General features: G+C 36.0%; 1 protein-coding gene across 3 annotated transcripts in view; it reads left to right on the top strand.

Moving 5' to 3' along the window:
• COL12A1 (collagen type XII alpha 1 chain) overlaps positions 1 to 20,694 on the top strand; it is a 135,370-nt gene that overhangs the window by 82,876 nt on the left and 31,800 nt on the right. For all 3 annotated transcript variants that reach the window (XM_072642623.1, XM_072642624.1, XM_072642625.1), the window contains 11 exons: positions 2,446 to 2,588; positions 2,748 to 2,877; positions 7,574 to 7,693; positions 9,427 to 9,573; positions 10,567 to 10,683; positions 10,827 to 10,973; positions 12,131 to 12,205; positions 14,030 to 14,169; positions 17,416 to 17,539; positions 17,729 to 17,872; positions 19,450 to 19,614. In XM_072642623.1, the coding sequence (XP_072498724.1) occupies positions 2,446 to 2,588; positions 2,748 to 2,877; positions 7,574 to 7,693; positions 9,427 to 9,573; positions 10,567 to 10,683; positions 10,827 to 10,973; positions 12,131 to 12,205; positions 14,030 to 14,169; positions 17,416 to 17,539; positions 17,729 to 17,872; positions 19,450 to 19,614 (1,452 nt within the window). The remainder of the gene's footprint in view (positions 1 to 2,445; positions 2,589 to 2,747; positions 2,878 to 7,573; positions 7,694 to 9,426; positions 9,574 to 10,566; positions 10,684 to 10,826; positions 10,974 to 12,130; positions 12,206 to 14,029; positions 14,170 to 17,415; positions 17,540 to 17,728; positions 17,873 to 19,449; positions 19,615 to 20,694) is intronic.

Genomic DNA, 20,694 nt, shown 5'->3' with positions numbered 1-20,694 from the left:
AAAGCTCTATAATGTTAAGATGTTATTACTACTCCTGCTACTTTTATTATTACAATGACAACAAAGATTCCTTTTTTTTTCTGGGCTATAAATCTTAGCAAATCTATGGTGACAAACTATTCTCTGCATTAATATTAGCCCCAACCTTAGATATGTAGTAGTTTATAACTTTTATCAATTTATAATAAGACTGGGGAAAATTTCATAGAAAGGGATCTTAAGTTCATCGAGTCCCAATCTCCCATTTTAGAGATGAGAAAACTGAGGCTCAGAGGAGTGAAATGACTTGTCTAGGGGTCATGGTGCCAGTAAGAAACAGTCAGGGCTGAAACCCAGGTCTCTTGACTCCTATGTCATTATTTCTACCAGTGAAGAATGCTAATGTGACATTTGTACTTCACACATGGAGAGAGATGATGTATTCCTTCAACAAACAGGAAGGCCAATGAGGAGGTTATTGCAACGCTATAGGTTAGAGAGCTGAAGCCCTAAACAGGGATAGTAGCCATATGAGTAGAGGTATGAGAAATACTATAGAGATGGAAATGAAAAGATTCAGTAAGTGACTGGATAACATAGGGGTGAGTGAGAGTGAGGATGAATTGTATATGACAATGAGGTGGTGAATCTAATAGAGCAGTAGTGTTGTCTTTAAGGGAAGTATGGACATCCAGAGGAGAGCAGAGTTTTTATGGAAAGAGGTCATGGATATAATGGGAAAATGTAATGGACATATTAAAATATAATTAGTCATGTAGTATCTTCCAGGTACTTTGCTGCTCCCTGGGGGCACAAAGACAGGTGAAATAGTTCATACTTACTAGAAGCTTGTATTCTCTTGGAGGAGAAAACATAAATATACTGGTAGATGCAAAATACATAGAACACAAATGCAAGGTAAATTCAAGGGGATGGGAAGGTACTTAGCAGCTGGAGAGCTCGAGAAGGACTTTATGCAGAAGTCTGGTTTTGAGCTCTTGATATAACTTAGGGATTTTTGGAGATGAAGGCAAAGAGGGAATGGCTTTCAGGAATGGGAGACAGCCAGGGAAAAGGCACAGAAATGAGAAATGGACTGTCCCATGTGAGGAAAAGTTAGGACAATTTGACTGGACTATGGAGTATGTGAAGGGGAATAATGTGAAACAAGACTGGAAAGGGAGGAGCTGGGTAGTCAGTGGCTTTAAATGACTTACTGAAGACTTTGTACTTAATCTTAGAGGTAATAGGGAATCAATATAATTTATTGAGTTGAGGATAGACTTAGTCAGACCCACAATTTAAAAACATCATTTCAGAAGCTGTTTGAGGAGGATGGGTTGGAGTGGGGAGAGACTTGAAGGAGGAAGACTAATCAGGAGGTTCTTCCAATAGTATAGGTCAGAGGACTGAAGCCCTAAACTGGGATAGTAGTCATATGAGAAGAGATGTGAGAGATATTAGAGAGACAGAAATTAAAAGATTCAGCAAGTGATTGGATAAGGTGGGGGTGAGTGAGAGTGAGGAATTGTATGTGAAAATGAGGCTGTGAATCTGATGGACTAGTAGTATCTTCAAGGGACATAGGGATATTCAGAAGAGGGAAGAGTTTTTAAGGAAAGATATAATAGAGTCTATTTTAGACATGTGGAGTTTGAGATGCCTATGAGACATCCAGTTCCAAATATTTAATAGGCAGTCGGGGATGCAGGACTAGAGCTCAGGTAAGAGACTATATAGATCTAGAAGCCATCTGGGAAATGATAATTAAACACGTGTGAACTGATGTGGTCATTAAATGAGAGAGTATGTAGAAAGGAGAGGGTACAGGACAGAGCCTGGGTACGGTTAGGAGGCATATGATAAGGATGACAATCCAGCAAAGAACATTGAAAAGATGTGGTCATATGTATTAGGTTTGAAATAAAAGAGCACTATCGTGAAAATCCAAGAGAGAAAAGAATGTCTAGTAAAATATTCTTTCATTAAAACGTTCCTTGTGAGTAGGGATTGCTTTAATCTTCATACTTGTATCCCCAGGGACTACCACAGTGCCTGATACATGATAAATGTTTAATAAATACTTGTTGATTGATTGACTAATGGGAGATGATAGTCAATAGTGTCCAATACATTAGAGAGGTTAAGGATGAAGGCTAAAAAAAAAAAGGCAATTAAAAATTATTCATTCTTTGGAGAGAGACATTATAGTTGAGTGATGGGGTCAGAAGCCATATAGTAAGAGCCTGAGAAATGAATGAGAAGAGAGGAAGTGGAGACAAAGGGATCAGATAGCTTTTTACATACTTTAAAACTGTTGTTATGTTAAGCATGCTAATAAAACTTCATATGAAATAACTCTTGTCCTCTTATGTTGCAGCCAGACACTCAGTCTTGAGGAATTTCCAAGCTGAGTAGAATATTTTTATGATTAACTGGAACTAATCTTAAATGTTGATTATTTAGTACCACGAGGTGGGCCAAGAAACATGAAAGTCTTTGGAGAGACAACCAATAGCCTTTCTGTAACGTGGGATCATGCTGATGGACCTGTTCAGCACTACAGGATCATTTATTCTCCTACCGTTGGTGATCCAATTGATGAATATGTAAGTTTTCTTACTATTTTATCAACTATGTAAAAAGCCCTTATGTCACTTCAGCTGAATTATTTCAACAAGCATGTATTAGCACAGGGAAAACATTTCTTTTCTCAGGCCAAAATACAGCATATAATTTTAAAATCTATTATTTAATTTGTCTTTTAGACCACAGTACCTGGCAGAAGAAATAATGTAATTTTGCAGCCCCTGCAAACAGATACTCCGTATAAAATTACTATTGTGGCTGTGTATGAAGATGGGGATGGTGGACATTTAGTTGGAAACGGAAGAACTGGTAAATTTCCTTTATCCTTTAATTTTTTTTTGGGGGGGGGGGATAATAACCTCATTGTTTTTGTATTAGCAAGAAATGAGACTCTTTGGTTAAAAAGGACATATTGACCTTAACTGATTTAAAAAGCTGGATTATCCATTTAATGGTAAAGAAAAGGGCTTCTCAACAGTCTTCCTGAAAATCTAGAGAAATTTGCCTGTTTTTACCTTGGTTTTGTTGGTTTTGTTTCCTGTGTGCAAGAACAGTATAATTTGCTCATAATTCTGTTTTTATGACATCATTGTCTCAATATCTAATTAGTTGATTAGTTCAGTTAATTTAGTTACCACTTAATCTAATGAAGCCTCAAATATTTGGGCTTATAGAAATAAATAAAAATGGTCCTTTGTCTCATAAGTCTGTCTTTCTTCAGTAACACTGTCACTGAGTCCAGTAATGAATCTATAACTGAAAACTCTTATGGCATTGAATAAAAATTGGAGGTGGGTGGGATTCAACTTATACGTGTGCAACTGGAACCTCCTATATTTTGGATTCTGTCGTATTCTGCAAGAACAGGTAAAGTGGCATGGCTTCAATGACATGCTATTTGTACATCCCCAAATCCTGTTCATTTCTCCAAATGATACTGGCAAAGAATAAGGTTTGCCTTGATTTAAGTGGAATAGAATGTAAACTCTGGTAGAATATTAAGCTCATTGAGGTTAGGTATTAGGTACTATTTTTGGTTTTGTCTTTTTACTCCCAGAGCCTAGTGCTACCTGGCACAGAGTAGGTGCTTAATGAGTTCTTGTTGAAAGAGTACCAGTTGTCCATTCTGAAGAGAAAGGGCTAAATAGAAATGCCATCCATTCCAATAATTCCAGAAATATATGAATTTTTAAGTCTATCTACAAGGTATAGTGAAAAATAAAGTGAGAATTACATTTTATTCTATATAGAAGATTTTAAAAAATTCATATTTCTGTTGGTGTATTTTGTTTCTAGAATGTTTTAGTGTTTGTATGTTACTCCTTAGGGGGAATGGAAGGTTTCAGAGCTTTGAGTTTCCATGAATACAGTGAAAACTATCAAAAGTTTTATTCTTTATAGAAAGTAATCCATTCTATTTTTTTTTAAAATTGTATTGATCATTCAATTTTGATCATGTTTGCCCTCCTGGAGCCCCCCTCCCCCCGTATCATACCAGGAATAGTAACTCAGTGCTACTAGTTGAAATGCCACTAAAATAGCGTTTCATGAAACAAGAATTTAGGGGTCAACTTTCTATTAGCATGAGGACAGATTAGTGATATAATAGTATATATAGTGAAATAGGCACAGCATGTGGAGTCAAGATTCTTCTTGATTTTGATGGATGACTTTGGGTAAGTCATAATGCCTCTGAACATTTGGTTTGTCAGCTGTAATATGAGGGATGTTGGTGACTTACCATAAGGGAAGCAGCTCTGACTACATGTCATATTGATGTTTTGGATATACAACACTATCAAAATTGCAAATATGTACATTAGAAAAATGACATGTGATCCATACTTCACTGATATTGTGAGTAATCTTTTTTTCCCCTTTTTCTTGTATGGAATGGTAGTGGTAGGACCACTTCTTTTTAGTCAGTGCTTTTTGTTAAATGCCTGTTATGTGCCAGAAAGCACACATAGCACCAAGGAGGATATATAGACAAATAAAACGTCGTTTAGGTCCTAAAGAAGATTATAATTGAAGAAATGACATATGGACATTAAAGGCATGTCTGATGCTGCAAGTGAGTGTGTGATAAGTCCATAATGATACAGACAGGAAGTGTGATATAACTTTAGAGGAAAGAAAGGTCACTGTTGATTGAGGTTCTCAGAGAAATCTTCATTAAGGAGGCAAAATTTATGGGACAGAGAAATTTTAGTAAGGCAAATAGGAACAGGGTAGACAGTTAAGAAAGGAGAAATATTGTCTTAAGCAAAAGCACCATTGCAAGTCCATTTCCCTTTAAATATGGAGATGGAAGAGGACTCAGTTACCATCTTTATTTGGAGTTGAGGCCCAGACAGATGGTACACTTTGATGTCATACTTGGATGTGCCCTGGAGCTGGAACTCTCTGAAATTAGATCCATACCTATGGGAAGATCAAACACAAAAATTCTGCCTTGCCAGCATATCTTGGCTCTTGGCATGGTTACAAAGATTCAGTCTTTGGTTACAAAATCATAGATTTTAGATGTGGAAGGGAAATCTAGTTGAAATGATACCTAACTAGAATCCTTATTATAATGCAACTGATAAGTGGTCACCCAGGATCAGCTTGGAGATCTCCAGTGAGGGGGAACCCGTTATCTCCAGAGGAGGGCTCATCCGTTTTTGGATAGTTTTAATTATAAGGAAGCTTTTCCTTACATCTATTTTAATCTGCATCTCTGCCTCTCTCCCTGTTGTTCCTAGTTCTGTTGGGCATATTTTCCAAGAAGCATCCTGGAAAAGAGAAGACTTTATCTGAAGAGGGCTTAATAGTTGTCTTTAAGTTTTTGAAAGACAGATTATATTGCTTTACATAGCCATAGAGGACAGAAGCAGGAGCAGTGTGTGGAAATTAATTTTGACATTATATAGGGTCTACTTCTATAACAATTAATTGGATCTATCTAAAGGTGGAAGGGGCAACCTCATTAGATGGTAAGTTCCTCACCAGGAGACATTTTTAAGTGGAGGCTGGATTATCACATGTAGTTGATGTTGAAAGAAGATTCCTGGTGATGATCAGTGAGATTAAGTGGCCTGTAATACTTTTTCCAATTTTAGGATCTCCTAATTTTATGATAAGATAATCTCTAAAGTTCTTTCTATTGTTTACAATTCTAGAATGTTTTTAATGTCATAAATGACTTTTAAGATTCCTTCTTATGATTCTTTGCCATCAAATTCCAATTGTAGAAACCAACAGACTTTTATTAAGCAATTTCTTTGTACTGGGCATTTTACTAAGACACTGGAGATAAAAGAAAAACCATATTAACAGATTCTGTCCCCAAGGAACTTGCATTCTGTACACATTTGAATACAAACATATGTACATAATAAATATAGAGTAGGAGGTGATATTGAACTGAAATTTGAAGGAGACTAGGGATTCCAAGAGGTAGGAAGGAAGAGGTCATGTGTTCCAGGGAAGGAGGATAGCCTATACAAAGATATGCCAGGTGCATGGAACAACAAGTAGGTCAATCTGGCAGGAATGTGAAGTGCATGAAAAGCAGTAGTTTTAACTAATTAATAAGCCCAAAAAAGTGTATTGGAGACAGAAGGTGAAGGAACCTAAGTGCCAAAGAGGAGATGTATTTTATGTTAGTGTCAATAAGTAACACTTGGAGCTTACCGAACAGGGAATGATATAATCAGAGATCTGCTTTAGGGATGTCATTTTGGTAATTGTATAGAGGATGGATTGAATAGAGAAATGAGTTGATTTGGGAGTGCTATTAAAAGGCTATTGTGCTAATAGAGTAAATGAGAAGTAATAAGGGCCTGCACTAAGGTGATGATCATTGAAGTAGAGACAAGGGCATGATTGTGGGCCATGTTTGAGAGGTAGATTCAAAGAGTTGAGAGAGAGAGAAAGGTGGTGGAGAGACAGAGTCTGGGAGTGGCTAGACAAGTAGGAGGAGAACCAAGAGAGAGAAGTGTTCTAAATAAACACGCAGAGAGGAGGCAGTATCCAAGATGAGAGTACAATCTGTAGAGTTAAATGGTACAGAAAAGTCAAGAAAGATGACAGTTGAGAGCAGTTCAATGGATTTGGCAATTAGATTGTTGATAACTTTGAAAAGATTAGTTTCTGTTGCGTGATGAAGTCAGACACCAGACTACAAGAGGGTGAGAAGTGAGAGAGAGGAGAGGAAGTGGAGATAATCAGCATGAACAGCTAGATAATCAGCATGGACAGCTAGCCATGCCCCTCCCCCATTTTTTTCTTTTTTTAGGACCTTGACTGTGGAAGAGATTAACATATAAGATCATGACTTGAGGGGATGATAGGGTAAAATGAAGGGTAAAAAATAAATTTTTTTAAGACTAAAGAAGACCTGGACATGTTTCTAGGCAACAGGGAAAAAGCTAGTCAATAGGGAAAGACTGAAGATTAGACAGCAAAGTGCTGAAGGTTGTTGTACAATTAGAAAGGTTGACCTTGGTGAGAAAGGCTGCATCAGAGACTAAAAGAGGATAAAAGAATAGGGAAGGGAGTTTTAAAATGCAGAATAGGGGAGAAAAGGGAGCTCGGAGAATGACTTCTGTTTTCACAGTAAAGTATGAAAAAATCCTTTTTCTGAGAGGTAGGTAGAGAGATAATAGTTTGGGAGGCTTGAGGAGAAAAGAGAAGGTTTGGAGCTTCCTGAGTAGTGAATGCAATAGAGAATTAATTAGGGAAAACTAAAAAAGGATTTTATTGTAGCTATGAGACTCTGGTTAAGAATCTTGCCTAACTGTGAGAGCAAGAGCTGAAAATCGCTGCTCCATATTACTTTTTTGTGACTTCGAAAAATTAATTATTGTTTCCCCCTAATTTGTTAAATTAAAACAAGGGTGAGGGAGAATGCTCACTTCCTTTAATGAGTATGAAAGATGGACGGTACTTTTACTACTCCTTGCTAATGAAATCCAATAATACTGTAACAAATTATATAATATATGTTATTTATTTTCAGTTGGACTGCTCCCTCCTCAGAACATACATATCACTGATGAATGGTATACCAGATTCAGGGTTTCCTGGGATCCTTCACCCTCTCCTGTTCTTGGTTACAAAATTGTGTACAAACCAGTAGGTAAGACAATATTGGAATAATCATGAAGAATGCGTTATGTCCACTTACTTAAAAAATACGTAGAGGGAGTCAGACAAACCTTTTTCTTTAGCAGCTTAAACATTCAGGTGCTGGAGATGCCTTTTCAAGGCACTAGCCCAAGGTCTTATCTGTTGTAACTGTGCAGCTGACATTCTTTTCATCCAAATGTATTAAGAGGAAAATCTAGCCTGTTGTGCACAAGAATGAAATTTAGCTAGTTTATTACAGCATTGTGATGATGGAAATTTCATGGTAATCATACATACTATTTAACTGATATACAGCATTCCTAAAATAAAAAAATCTAGAACTAAAAGAGAACTAGCCTCTACTCTTCATATTGAATAGAAGGAGAATGAAGCCCGGCCAGGTTACATGACTTACACATGGTCACATAGGTAGTGATATCAGAGGCAGGATTAGGGTCATTTCTGAATCTTTCATACTTGCAATGTTTCTGTCAACATTTTGCTTATATTATCACTTTATGTCATGTTGTTTAAATGATTTATGGAAATACTTTCTTATTTCTACACTTTTATATTTTTTATAAGCATGTAAATTGTGTTGAGTCAATATGGTAGAGTGGAGAGTATGTTGGTCATGGAGTTAGGAATCAATTGCCAGGCTTTTGTTAAGCTCTTAAAGGTGCCAGAAAGTATGCTAACCTGCCTCTAACATTTACTAGCTGTGTAAACTTGAGCAAGGCAGCACAGTGACAGTGTGTAGACTGTCAGGCCTGGAGTCAGGAAGACCTGAGTTCAGATCTGGTCTCAGACTCTTACTAACTGTGCAATCCTGGGCAAATCACACTTTGTTGCTTCAGTTTTCTCGTTTGTAAAATGAGCTGGAGAAGAAGTGACATTAATTTTGCCAACAAAACCCCAAATGAGGTCATGGAGAGTGGGGCACCGCTAAACATGTCCGAAAGACTCATCTTCCTGAGTTCAAATCTGGTTTCAGACATTTACTAACTGCACAATTTTGGGCAAACTACTTAGCCCTGTTTGCCTCAGTTTCCTCATTTGTCAAATGAGCTGGAGAAGACGTGACAAACCACTCCAGTACTTTTGCCAAGAAAGCCTTTATTTGGGTCATGACTGAAAAATGACTGAACAACAAGAATTTGGACAAATTACAACCTCTTTGAGCCTCGGGGAACTTTCTAGGACTCACCAACTAATTCATCAATGGGTTGCAATCAACAACCTGGATGGAGTTTCCACAATGATTATTCCTTGCAGTGAATCACAGAAATCACACATCCTTTGTGGATCCATGTGTGTTATAGCTGAGCAGAGTTAAAGGGGTAATACTTTCCATCAAACTACTTAGTACCACACCATTAGTGATGATGTGACCCAGAAAGAGATCAAAGTTGTGGGGGAAAAGGAAAGAAAAGAAATAGGACTGTATATGGGGAGAGGGGGAGGAAGGAAAGAAAAAGGAAGTAATTAAGAAAGGGAAATTTTTGTTTTTGTTTCTGTTCTTAGTAACTGAACTAATCTGGCTGCTGTCCAGGATAGAATTGCCTTACACTAAATTCTGATTTATGTCCAGTATCACTATGTTGAAGTACTAGTATATAATGATGGTTTTAAGGTGGCCTTGTAAAATTTTCAGTTGTAGACTGTGGACTTTATTAAAGCCAAGGAAAATTTTGACACTACTGATGATTTATTAACTCTGTACTATTGTGACCTTCTTTCAAGGTTCTAATGAGCCTATGGAAGTATTTGTTGGGGAAGTGACGTCATATACTCTGCACAATCTGAATCCCAGCACCACGTACGATGTGAATGTTTATGCTCAGTATGATTCTGGTCTCAGCATACCACTGACTGATCAAGGCACCACATGTGAGTGAAAACTGTTTTTATGATTGTAAGGGAAAAATATATTTAAACCATACGGAATCAATCTGTTCTAATTTTCTTGCTGTCTTTTTCATTCTTTTTTATTTTCATTTATCAGTTTTCCCAGGCAATCATTTTGTGTTCATAGTAAGTTTTGGGGGTAGAGTTAAGCAAATACAGTGTGTTCCAAAAGTCTTAGTGGTATTTTAAGCTACTGAAGTTTTTAAGTTAATAAATCTTAAAATTGCATTGACTTTGGGACACACTGTCCATATATAACTATAGCCATTTAACTGAAGATGTAAGATTTATGTGTGACTGACAAGAATTTTGCTTCCTTTAACTTTTTCTCATTGTTATATTTTGAATTTTTATAGCAAAGTGCTACAAAAATGGTTATTTCAAGAATGGATATCTGTAGTCAAGTCAGATTCTTGGATCTTTCTAGTTCTTATCATTCTTAGGGAGATTTGGCTCACACTACTGATTTTAATTATTTTTCACAGAATTCCTTTGTGGTGGTAGAGGCTGGTGTAACTTAGACCCAGCACCTGCTGAAGTATTTGATACTAAGCACTTTAATAGCTAGTCAGTGACAGAACATTAACTTTCTGAAAAATTATTGATGTCTTCATTACTTAGGGACTGCTGTTGAGATATCAAGTGGTAGTGGGAGAAGACCTATAGAGTTGGTTATGTTAGAAAATGAGGTAGAGGCTGGAGTTTGGTTCCTTTGTGTATTCATAATAAGAAAACATAATTGGACAACCTTTCCCACCAAAATATAAGCTTTTTTGAGGTCAGAAATTGCTTCTCTTTTGTTTTTGTATTCTCCCCACACCTAGTAAAGTGCCTGAAATTTAGTAGGTGCTTAATAAATGCTAATTAACTTTGAGAGAATTTCAATTGTTCATCAAAAATTTGTTCTGGTATAATCAAATTGATAGTTTGTATTTTCTTTTTCATGAAATGTCTATTTCCTTCCAATTTTCTTAGTATACTTGAATGTGACTGATCTGACAACTTACCAAGTAGGATGGAATACCTTCTGTGTTAAATGGGCTGCTCACCGATCTGCTACCTCATACAGATTGAAGTTAAATCCATCAGATGGTAAGCATGGATTTTGTTTTTTAACTTGACAGTGGAAAAGTTTATGTAGTAGCTGCAACCTAACTCTCTTCTAAGAGTGTGCTAATTAGTGATGTGAGGTATACAAAAGGCCCTTTGTGTTTTTCCTTTGTTGTCCTATATAGGAACACGAGGGCAAGAAATCACAGTCCGTGGATCAGAAACCAGCCACTGTTTCCAGGACCTTTCACCAGATAGTGACTATGGGGTCACTGTCTTTGTTCAAACACCAAATCTTGAGGGACCTGGAGTTTCTGTCAAAGAACACACAAGTAAGCAAATGAGCTCTTAAGAATGGGATGTAAAGAATATAAGACCATGCTGGACCACGCTGGACATTTCCTGACCATAAAACTTACAATTGAAATGTGATTGAATCTAGAGGTAGAAGGGATTCTGAGGATCACTGAGACCAACCCCATAATTTTATAGATGACAGAAACCTGGGGGAAGGTGGGGAAAGGAGTTAAGTGACTTACCTGAAAAGCATCCAAAGTGGAATTTTTAGCCATGCTTCCCACGTTTCTGAATCTTGAGCTAGAAGGCACTTTAGAGATCATCTAGCTCAAGGGTTCTTAATCTAACATCTGTGAATTTGTTTTTTTAAAATATTTTGATAGCTGCATTTTAATATAATTGGTTTCCATTTCAGTCCTATGCATTTTATTTTATGCATTTCAAAACATTATTCTGACTTGAGGTCATAGGTTTCATGAGACTGCCAAAGGGGTGTACAATACAAAAAAAGTTAACTGTTGATCTAGTCAAATCTCTTTTTTTCCGAGAGGAAACTAAAGTCCAGATTGGAGAAGGATACTCAGGTAGCAACTAACAAATCTGGAACTCAGATCCAGTGCTTCCTCTCTCTTTCCGTCCTTTTCTATGTCCCTTTCTGCTAGTACCTGTCCTTGTGCAGATCATGCAGACTTGGGAAAAGCTTCTGAAAAGAGAAAAAACTAAAGGTCATGCAAATTCAGCTTAAGATGAGCTCATATTTATTCTCTGGGTATTTACTGACTAGTCTCAGGGCAACAGAGTAGAATATAATTAGTACAGGGAATGGACATGGTCCTTTATATGAGATGATGAAGTAATGTGTATCTTTATTCACTCTGATAGATGGTCTCTAAATGTGGTTTCACCTCCCAGATTCAGTGCTGCAGGGCAGGAGAGGAATTGCTAAGGGGAAAGAAAGAAGAGCAAATAAATAGTGAATTTGGATGAAAAGAAATCCTATATATATCTGTGAAACTATGTTTCTAGGAAAAGAAAACAAATTCTTATAGTTTTGTCTTAATACTGGACATTTGCTATGTATTAACTAATTTATAATTTAGGAATCTTGAAGTGCTTCTAGGAGTTCCTTGTAAATGAAATGAAACAGATCACATAGGTAATAATGTTCTAATTGTTATTATTATCATCTTAGCGGTTAAGCCAACAGAAGCCCCAACAGAGCCTCCAACACCTCCTCCTCCTCCTACAATCCCACCAGCTCGGGATGGTAAGTAGGATGCATTTCCTTAATTCTCTCCATATGATAAATAACTTTGATTTCAAAAAGAAGTTTATGATCAAGAGAAAAAATATCAAAACCATCATTTGCAAAATTCTTGATTTTATACTTTCCTTTTAAAACTGGGGTGGCTTAAAAGACAGGTATCATTTTCTTGATCTCTTCTTTCTTGAGTTCAAAGCCTAGAGATCTCATAACCACCTTGGATGTCATTAATATCAATAGTCCTATAACTATCTGTATCAAAGAGGCCAAATTTCTCTAATATTTCTGGTCCTTTGTGAATTCAGGCATTAAATGCCACAAACCATAGACTATTAAGCTTCAGTTCATGTTTTAGTCACAATAGCTAAACTCATATTGATGCTTTTCCAACACCTCAAAACCCCCTTCCTTTAGGTAAATCAGGGCATATTGTTCCAACGCTGTGTTGTCATGAATGGGCATTGTGAACTTATTTGGCTGTAGCTACAACCTAAATCCCAAGCATCTGACATCTGGAATTCCTTGGCTTTGGATCTGAGAAGTATTCTGGATTCAATCCACTTTCACAAAGATTAAAATCATTTCCATTCATCAAATATTGAAGCACAATTGTCACTTTCATTGAAATTGGAGAAAAGATTTATTGAATCTTCTAGATTGTTTTCTAGTGAGATAGTTCCTTAAGTGCTTGATCAAGATAGGTTTACATGAATTATCTATTAAACAATGTTCTTATAGACCCACTGCTCTATTACTTTTCATGATGCTTTATTTTACGGAAAGAAAACATTTCACAGAGATTGTTCATTAGTGGTCTTATACAGCTTTGAGGCATCTGCAATGCTATAAGCAATGGGAAAAAGGCATACTTCAGAGATATGTAATTTCTCCCATGTGGGAATTCCTTCCATTGGTGAAGGAGCTTTCTACCTGTTTTCATAGATGGCTATGTGAATTCTGGGAGCCCAAACATTCCAACATCTATTGGACTACCCTTTAGTAATGCACTTCTCCTAACTCGGCTAGACAAGTCCATCACTGGACCTCTTCTTGGAACTTTTCCAATGTGGCAAGACTGACAAGGTCTCGTATTTCTCTGGCATAGCCTTTGACAGCTTGAACTCTTCTCCATCCACAATGGAGCATTGTAGGATTTTACTGGGAGAAGGGTAACCATTGGAGTCCTGTTATTTTTTAAAAGATTATTTTAAGGTCAAAGATTTGGTCAAAGCCTGAGATTATGTTCTCTAAGAATTTAATGGAATGACTAGGTTTTCTTTTTCAAGATGAGCCAGATTCCCCCACTTCATAAATTTCTTTTAAGATCTTATTTAATTTTATGTATTTTAAAATCTTTTAATTATATATTTTATGAGAATTTTTCTGTCATCTAAATAGAGAGATTAAAAAAATAAACACATTTTGTTTGGATCTAGTTGCATAATCAAGAGGAAAAAATGTCAAATCAATATTTGCAAAATTCTTGATTTTATAGATGTTTTAGGCATAGATTACTGAGCTTCAAGGCACTTAACCTCCCTTCATTTGATTTCTTCCTCTTATCCAAATCCTATCTTTTGCATTAGAACTTTTATGAGGAAAGAGATCTTATTTATATGACACACATATTTATATGTATATATACACATACACACACACATATATATACACACACATATGTATATATTAGAGTAGTTCCTCGGAGATGTCTAGGAATATATGAATGACAACATGTAGATAATTAAGATGAACTGCTTGTCTTTTCATTATGTAATTCATTTTGGATGAAAAGGTCCACCAGACCTGAGGGTTGCTTTTGTTTTTTAGTATGCAAAGGTGCCAAAGCAGATATTGTATTCTTGACTGATGCCTCTTGGAGTATTGGTGATGATAATTTCAACAAAGTTGTGAAATTTATCTTCAATACTGTGGGAGCCTTTGATCTAATCAATCCTGCTGGAATTCAGGTAAGCAATTCTATAGGCATTTGTGATTTTTGTTTAATTAACTCCCATTCTTGAATACGTCATGGTCATCTTTTTTTTTTTTTTTTTAAAGATTATATATTTTACTTTTAAGAAAATAGTTTTCCAGGATACACTATGTTTTAACTTTGTTCTCTGCCATGGCCTGCCTGTTCTCACACATAGAAATCAAATGATTCTGTTTGGCTAGAGGATGTACTGAAGAACTGATAAGCCTCTCAGTCTTAGCTTCCTATTTAGAATGCCTAAGTCTGACATGTCCTGCCATATTAGAGAGATTGAAAGGTTTTTTCATGAATATAGTAATATCTCCACTAATTCATGTATATATTAATTCATATTCACTTTTGATTCAATATAATTCACTAATATTCATTAATATACATTCAGTATGTATATGTATATATATATGTATGTATGTATGTATTCACCCTACGATTTGGTTTAAGGGTTGAGTCACTGCCATCTTTGGTCATAGTTGGTTCAGGAGTTCATTGCAGATAATCATTGTTTCCTTGGAGAGTTTTGGTTTATTTCTTAAATTGAAAACTTCCAGTCACTTTGCTTTGGTACTTAATTCAGTCATTTACTAGTGTAGGCATGAATTATACTTCTACAGTTACATTTAGTAACTTGATGAAAATGTGTAAATTTCTAACATCCTATGGAATTGATAGAAGAATGGAGCTCCTTTTCTCTGTAGTGAGAAAGATTTTTAAAGAATTAATTATTTTTCTTCATTTCTTCCTCCCTACCTCCCCAGTTACTATTCATTTCCTTTAAAAATTTGGCAGTCTGTTTTTCTTCATTGTGGTTACTAAGGGTCATTATAAAAACAGGGACATTTTACAAAAGCCACAGATATTTTCATAAACAAATTAATCACCAAGTTCATTTTTTAGAGGACAGAATGTCAAGGGTCCATCCCTGGGACTTAAGCCTTGCTTAATTGTTTCAACTTCCTAGGGCATTAGCTCCTCCTTCAATATTAGATCTAGAGGACCTTGCCATCAGAGCCAAGACTATTTATCTTTGATGACCTCCTAAACTTTCCTGATCTTTGAATTTCCAGTCTAGGTCCCAAGGTTTCTGAGCGTTTCTGGCCTTGAGCTAGCTTAGTCCCTTTAATTCAGAGATATAGCATGCCTGGACCCTAATTACTTATCCTCCTTCATGTGTTGCTGCCTCTGTAACTGTCCTGGCCTGGTGTTTATTCCTCCTTTGATTCCTACTACCTAGGAATCACACATTCCAGGCCACCTAAGTGTGTTTTCTTGGGTCTTTAAAGGAAAAGAGAGATTGCAAATTCATAAATAATAGGACAGGTCAAAATATTTGGAAGTATGTATAAAAAAACACTGTTTAGTCTTAGACCAACACCTAAGATTTCTGACCTCATATTTAACTACTGGATTCTAGACTTAGCATGCATGGCCTATGATATTTTCCAAACTTGGAGTCTAGTGCCATAATATTCATCTCCGTAGTGGCCCCAGACAAAAATGTTGGCTTCACCTTCAGAACACTCCCATGACAGCACTCTTGGGCTATTTGGATTAGGCTCACTAGAACAGTCTTCCAGTCTCATACTTACTCTCAGCCAACCTGGAAGCTTCATCATGATGGCATAGTGGGTTTTTGGCATTCTGGTCATTTTACTACTTAACCCCTTAGGTAGCTAACTTATTTTCCCACCTGGCCAAGAATAAACAAAGAGGTAAATATGGTATTGTCTCCATTGCTTAAAAAATCATAATAATTTGATCTTACATACACATAGCAGTCTTTCATAGCAGTCAACTCCTTATATAGTCTTATGAGAAATGAAGACCAAAAGCCATCAAATGTTTCCAAGTATATTAAAGTCTCAAAAGTGGAAATAACCATAGTTGTAATCATAACTTCGTGTGCTAATTGTAGGCCAGATTTGTTCAACCTTTTCAGAATAAGACTTCTTAAAGGTTGCATACTTTCCAGTAAGCAAAAAAAAAAGAAATCAATGAATTTTCAGTGTTCAATATGACCACACTTGGAATTACAGTTTTATGTCAGTCTGATGGAGGGACATACCTGAGCAGATTGACCATTGGAGTTGGGAATCAGACATTTGAATTCAAATCAACCTTCTCATTTCTAAGTTATGACTGAGCAAATCCTTTGACATCAAAGGATTTTAATGTTCCTCATCTACAAAGGGAAAGGGAGGCAATAATTGATAATGCCTACTTCCATGGACTTAAAAAGAGAGTATATATATATATGTGTGTGTGTGTGTATATATACATATGTATATATAATGTACACACACATATTTGCACACAAGCATAAACACACCTATATATGAATGAATATATTCTCAGTGAAGAGTACTCTACAGAAACAAAATATTAGCACCATCTTATCATTAGTCATAAGAATTAGAGATGTTCTTATTACTATTCAACAAAGTCAACAAGCATTTATTATGTGCCAGGAATTATTCCAAGGCCTGGGGATACAAATGCAAACAGAAAGAAAGATAGTTCTTACCCTCAAGGAACTTACATTTGTATGGTGAAAGACAACATGTGAAAGGAAACTGAAAAGGGGATCTTTAGGGATGAAGGTATTCATAGAGTTGGTATGGTAGACAAAGTCCTACCGAGAGTCAGGTATGAGGCCTGGAGAGGAAAGAAGACAAGGCTGGCCTGGACCCTTCTTAAAATGGAGGTTCTAGGGAGAGACTGCAGGAAACTTCTCATGTGAGAAGTATTGCAGGGTTGGAGTGAACTTTCAGAGTGAAGGAATTTCTATGGCTTGGAAGAGAAATCCTGTGAAGAGAGGCAGGAGTACAGCCTGGAGAGAAAAACAAAACTTTACTCAGAAGTGGGTGGAAGCTTGGAAGTTATAGGATCTGTGAGATGGAAGGGACTCTAGGGTTCATTGCTTTGAATCCCTTCATTTTACAAAAGACGAAACTGAGACCTAGGAGGTCTTGTGTCTTGCGCAAGGTCATATAGTGATAGAACTGAGATTTGAACTCAGATCTTCTGATTCGAAATCCAGGGCTTTTGACCTCTATGACTTAAGAAGTGATAGAATTTAGAAAGCACAACTAGAAAAATGACATTTTATTTATTGTATGCTGTCAGGTAGAATATGCTGATTCTTTAAAAATTATTGCTAGGATTACTTGAAGATGCAGAAAAAAGAAAGGAAGATTCATGGTGAAATCATGCTTTCTTTCAGGTTTCATTTGTCCAGTACAGTGATGAAGTAAAATCTGAGTTCAAATTGAATACCTATGCTGACAAGGCTCAAGCACTTGGGGCTCTTCAAAATATTCGGTACAGAGGTGGAAATACAAGAACAGGTACCTCTGGCTAAGCCACATTACTTTTTAGTGACAGTGCATCAAAATGACAAATTGATCTCCCCCCTTTTTTTGCATTTACCTCAATATTCTCCTCATTGTTGAATAGTCATTTTGGATTTTTTGGGGGGAGAAGGGTTGGGGGAGGAGATCTGGTTATTGATATTTACTTTATGTTAAAATTTGCAGGGAAGGCCTTGACATTTATCAAGGAGAAGGTCTTGACTTGGGAGAGTGGTATGAGAAAAGCTGTCCCTAAGGTACTTGTAGTGGTCACAGATGGCAGGTCGCAGGATGAGGTCAAGAAGGCTGCTTTGGTCATACAACAATCTGGTAAGTAAATATAATCATCTTTGGTACATTTTCTCTCCTTTTAACGCTTAAAGCCATCAAATCATTTAAGGGCATATAATCATAAAAAAGACTTAAATGTATATATTTTATTATATATTTTACTTTGGGAGGCAGTGGATAGTAGACAGAAGGTCTACTCTGTAAGTAAGAGGAATTGGATTGTATGCAGATTGGCTGTATGGCCATGGGCAAACCATCTAACTATTCAGCATGCCAGGACATTCTCTAAGAAAGGGCTTCTTAACTTTTTGTGTATGTTTCATGGGCAGTTTTTTGGAGTGGGAGAAAAGTCACAAAAAATAATGTTCTGCTCACCCTACAAAGACTTCTATTTCACAGAAATAGGTAATGCTTGACAAGGACAAGAATTTAGAAGCCCTCAGCACATATGTATCATGTAACTTACCTCTCTGCAGCTGCAGAGTGAATTGATACAATTCACTAGAAGATACCTTGCCAAGAAATAATGGTAAGGTCTCAAGGGAGATCACACTGGGGCAGACCATGACAACCAGATGGTTGAGTCTTCCTAGAGTATTCCAATCATGATGCCCTCTTGCTTCATGCTGCAAGACTACATTACAGTTGTTCTAGGACTTCCATTAAAAAAAAAAAAATTAGGAAAGACCTTTAAAGGCCCACTTTACACTGTGGTAAAATGAACTTTTGTGTATCATGGCACCCAAGTGGCAAGCCTTAAAAGTGATGTGTCATCTAAAATTTAACATTTATACATATGAACAACTTCTGCCAGAATTTGGTTTAGGGTATGATATTACCTGGGTTATCCTAAGAGTGAAAGACAAATTTTTTTCATTAGTGAGGTTCCTTCTCATATCATCTTTTAGTATTTAACTGAAGCTGGTGACTGCCCTTTGGAAACATTTTTATTTCTTTCAGATGAATATAATTTTATTGTTAGTCATAAATTATTCCACAACTTATTTGGTTGGCTCTTTCACATGTGGCTGTTTCCTGATGTGAAATTCATTCTTTTTTTGAATGAAAGCCATTTCTTTTTTCCTTTTCTTTTTTTTTTTACATTAGCTTAAATAAAAGAAAGTTTATAGCAAGTGGAGTCATTCCATTTCATTCCATTCCAAAGGTAGCCAAATCCTACTCTTGAGCCTGAGGAAAACCAAGAGTTGGGAAAATTAATTTCACATAATCTAAGACTTAAAAAGAACTGATTCCTGGTTTCTAAGTCATAACATTATCTAGATTTTATATAAAATACAGTTACTCTTAATATGGTTGCAAACTCCATAGGTATTTAACAGCATGTATTTACAGAAGAAATATTATATTAAGCATATCTTTTTGGTAATAAAAGCTTCCTAAGTTAATTGGTAGCTTCTAGGTTTAGCAAATGTAATGAATGAAATATTGGGAACTGGATAAGGAATATATGCAAATGGCACATGCCACTTTTAAAAAGTTTATTTCACATTTCATGGTTCATTGAGTATAAAGATGGCATTTTTTCATTAGTAACTCTTTCAACTACAGTTGCCAACTCACCTAAATCCTAACGTAATGAATATGTTCCTCTGCAGGTTTCAGTGTCTTTGTAGTTGGTGTAGCTGATGTGGATTATAATGAACTTGCAAACATTGCCAGCAAACCAAGTGAACGCCATGTTTTTATTGTGGATGACTTTGAATCTTTTGAGAAGATTGAAGATAACCTAATAACTTTTGTTTGTGAAACTGCCACTTCAAGTAAGTAATAGCCAATGTGGATAATGTGTTTCAAGTCCAATAATATTTTTCAGAAGTACAGTGGTTTTCATTTTATAAAAAAATCCTAATATTTATAAGCTCAAGTTGAATAAGTAGATTTTGGAAAAAATATATGTTTTCCATATTTCCAGTGAATAGTTTTTCTGATTGAGATCATGCTAAATATTATTTGTCAAAAGGCCATTTTTAGCTTTGAAGATGCAATCATCCTTTTATGGAACAAAAGCTCTTTTCTTTATCCTTTTCCCACCATAATGACATCCTGTGATTTTTGAATATTTCATCTATGGCCCAATTTTGTATGTATATATATATATATATATATATATATATATATGCCTATATATTAACATATTAATTTATATAACTTTATATTGATTTTTATCTATACAAACATATTTATTTTTGTTTTAAGACAGAGTAATTGATATACAATCTCACTCATGAATCCAAGGACAGTGGAAACACTGTCGTTGATACTTGCTTTTTATGAATTAAGATCTTAAAACCTTTTAAAATTTATGATATCCTCAAAAACCAAAGATCTGGTTGTTTCTAAACTACTTCTATATAGTATGGTGCTCTCAGTAAGTTAAATCCTTCTACATCATTATTGGATCTTGGGTCACCAGGGTGTGCCTGGAGAAACTTGTCTCAGTGGTTCATCCTGGTTTTAGATTTTTCTTTTTTTCTACATCAGGCACAGTAGAATGAAATTGCTTTCATAACCTGAAAATAACTGATTCAGAAATGCACTTGATGGAGAGGACTGTGGAGGTTGCAGCTTCTCCAAAGACCCTTAGAATTCAGATTCTCATGCACATTTCTCTAGGATCTGTTTAAAATAGCTTAAAGAAGATTATTTTGAGAAGAGAGAGGGAGGAAAACCTTGCTTCTCCTCATCTACATTCCATGGACCTAAAAAACTTTTCTGGAAGAGTCGTTATTTACTCCATTTAAAGAAATCTCCTGAAGGCAAGGGTTGGACACAGTGTAGTCCTTTCTGAGCGCTGGAGCAGACCCTAGCAATGCTAAATGCTACCTATTTGAACTTGGCAT

Source organism: Notamacropus eugenii, chromosome 2 (genome assembly GCF_028372415.1).
Source record: "Notamacropus eugenii isolate mMacEug1 chromosome 2, mMacEug1.pri_v2, whole genome shotgun sequence".
Taxonomy (NCBI): domain Eukaryota; kingdom Metazoa; phylum Chordata; class Mammalia; order Diprotodontia; family Macropodidae; genus Notamacropus; species Notamacropus eugenii.
Note: the sequence above shows the minus strand (reverse complement) of the source record. Positions and strands in the feature narration are given on the sequence as shown.